Source organism: Buceros rhinoceros, unplaced genomic scaffold, assembly GCF_000710305.1.
Source record: "Buceros rhinoceros silvestris isolate BGI_N320 unplaced genomic scaffold, ASM71030v1 scaffold2953, whole genome shotgun sequence".
NCBI classification, from domain to species: domain Eukaryota; kingdom Metazoa; phylum Chordata; class Aves; order Bucerotiformes; family Bucerotidae; genus Buceros; species Buceros rhinoceros.
The window spans coordinates 1-2,228 of NW_010402830.1; the positions used below are offsets into that span (position 1 = coordinate 1).

Sequence of the window (2,228 nt, forward strand, 5' to 3'; positions counted from 1 at the left end):
TGAGGGGGAGCGCGGCGCTGGGAGGCGCTTGGTGCGCGGCTCTGGCGGTGGCTCCTGCGGGCTCTCCGGGGTGGTACGTGGCCAGGACACGAGGACACGAGGCTCAAGATGTCGAGGAATGTAAGTGCTGCTTGGGCTGGTCCTGCTGTTGCGCCGCGCTGCCTGTGGCCGTCTCCGGGTCGGCCCGTTCCGGGGGTGGTCTGTCTGAGGCGAGGGGCCCTGTGTAGCGGGGGGGCCCGCTGTTAAACCCCGCCTGGCATCTCGAGATAAGCAAAAGAGAAGCCTCACCTCCTCTCTTGACTACGTGTGCTGTTCTGAAGTTAATTCTTGGTTGTTTCCCGCAGTAGCTGTACCCCGGGTTTTCCTGCTTTAATGTGGTGCTGGCTGGGACTGCAGCAACAATCTTGTTTTAAGCTATCTCTTTTTGTTGCTCTAGATGCAATTATTTTAAAGTATGCAGGCGCTTTTCCACGGGTGAGGTAAAACGTAGCTTGTTATTTATAGCTGTGTTTTAGCTGGTCTGGAATTCAGGAATATTACTCAATTTGTCGTGGCCTGAATGCAGGGTGTGGACACCAAATATGGAACTTAGAGACAGACCAAAGAAAGCTTGAAGCAACACGTTGAACCACAATAATAGTGATTGTTTTTTGCTTTAGGCTTGAGTTTTATTTATTTACGGTATTTCTGGTATCAAAAGTGTGATGAGACATTTAATAAGTGTGGGAAAATTTTGGTTCGAGGCAAGAAGTCCTACTCTGTTTTAGCAGCAGTACTAACAAAGCTAAAAGACTTACTTTGAAAAGGATTGCCTTTGTCTTTCACATTGATATTACATTTTTTGGTTTATGTCCCAACAGTTCCCTGACACAGGCAACAGAAAAGAACATGTTAAAATCACAAGTCAGCCCAAACCAGGGTTCCTGGAGAGGCTCAGTGAGACTTCTGGGGGCATGTTGATGGGACTTGTGACATTTCTTCTGGCTTTCTACCTTCTTTTTACCAATGAAGTAAGTGAAATATTGTCAGTGTTTATACACAGCTTTAAAATGTCACAGCTGAGGTGATGTTCAACTAGTTTTGCATTTATAGGTTTGCTAAAATTGTCATGTTAAAGCTTTATTACTTCATCCGTGAAAAGAGGATACTATGTCTGGAGAGCCTGGTGCTTATGCTTGGGATATATCAGAAGTGTAAAATCACAGTGCCACAGATAGTGTTTCTGTAGAACTGAGTGTAGTAGAGACAGTGGCAGTGTTACTGTATGTCTTGGTTTTAGATTAAGAAAATAATTAAGTTAAGCAGAAAATGCCAGCACCCTGCTGTTGCATACATACGTGCTTCTAGCTGTTTTGGAGTAGGGGAGCAGAATTCTGTGAATTTTCACCCAAGTTTCCTTTTATATCTCTACAAGAGGGAAGAGAACTAATCCCAGTTTAAGCGACACTGCAGGAAAAAGCACACCTAACATGATGGTAAGGCAAGGAAAACTTCTGACAAGTACTTACACGGATCTATGGAAAAAGGGCCATAATTAGCATATTTTTTGCAATTGCACATGAATAACAAACAAGATAAGTTGTGAAGAGCAACAATTTTAGACCCTTGAAGGAACAATTATGTGTGTTGAGAAGCTTAGTCCATGTTAATGGTTGCGCTGCTTGGGTAAGAAGTTCTGCCCCAAACTCAGTTGAACGTAGAAGTATGTTTTGAGAATGTGACTTGAGGCTGAAGATAAAATCATTCCTTGCAGTCTTCAGATCGCTTGTCTGCCAACCTTTTTTACAAAATACTGCTGTACCACTGATTCTCCACGACTTGATTTTGTTTTTCCTGATTGCAGGGACGAGCTTTGAGGACAGCCAAATCTCTTGATGAGGGACTTTCTCTTGTGATCCCTCTTGATAGCATCCACAGTGTGTCTCAGCAGAACGAAGGGAGATTGGTGCACTTAGCTGGTGCTTTGAGTACATCTAAGGTAAATAAAATAGTATCTTGAAGACATGAGTATTTCAAGCTTGGAGGAGAAGTCTTTGCTAAATAAAATTGTGTTTGATATCTAGAGAGAAGACTTGTAGTTTCTCTCCTTCTCTGTTAGCATTGCTGGCTACCACCCACACTTTGGTTCTTGGCCTGGAATTGGGAAGATGCTGTACAGCCTTGGTTTCCCTACTCCCAAGCTGCCTCTAGCCGCATTTGCCCTCCCACTGCCTTTGGTGGATAATTTC

General features: G+C 44.0%; 1 protein-coding gene across 1 annotated transcript in view; it reads left to right on the plus strand.

The window, feature by feature from the left end:
* The first annotated feature begins 848 nt into the window (after positions 1-848).
* TMEM43 (transmembrane protein 43) overlaps positions 849-2,228 on the plus strand; it is a 10,049-nt gene continuing 8,669 nt past the window's right edge. Inside the window, exons 1-2 of the mRNA XM_010132755.1 lie at positions 849-1,010; positions 1,844-1,978. Of these exons, the coding sequence (XP_010131057.1) occupies positions 849-1,010; positions 1,844-1,978 (297 nt within the window). The remainder of the gene's footprint in view (positions 1,011-1,843; positions 1,979-2,228) is intronic.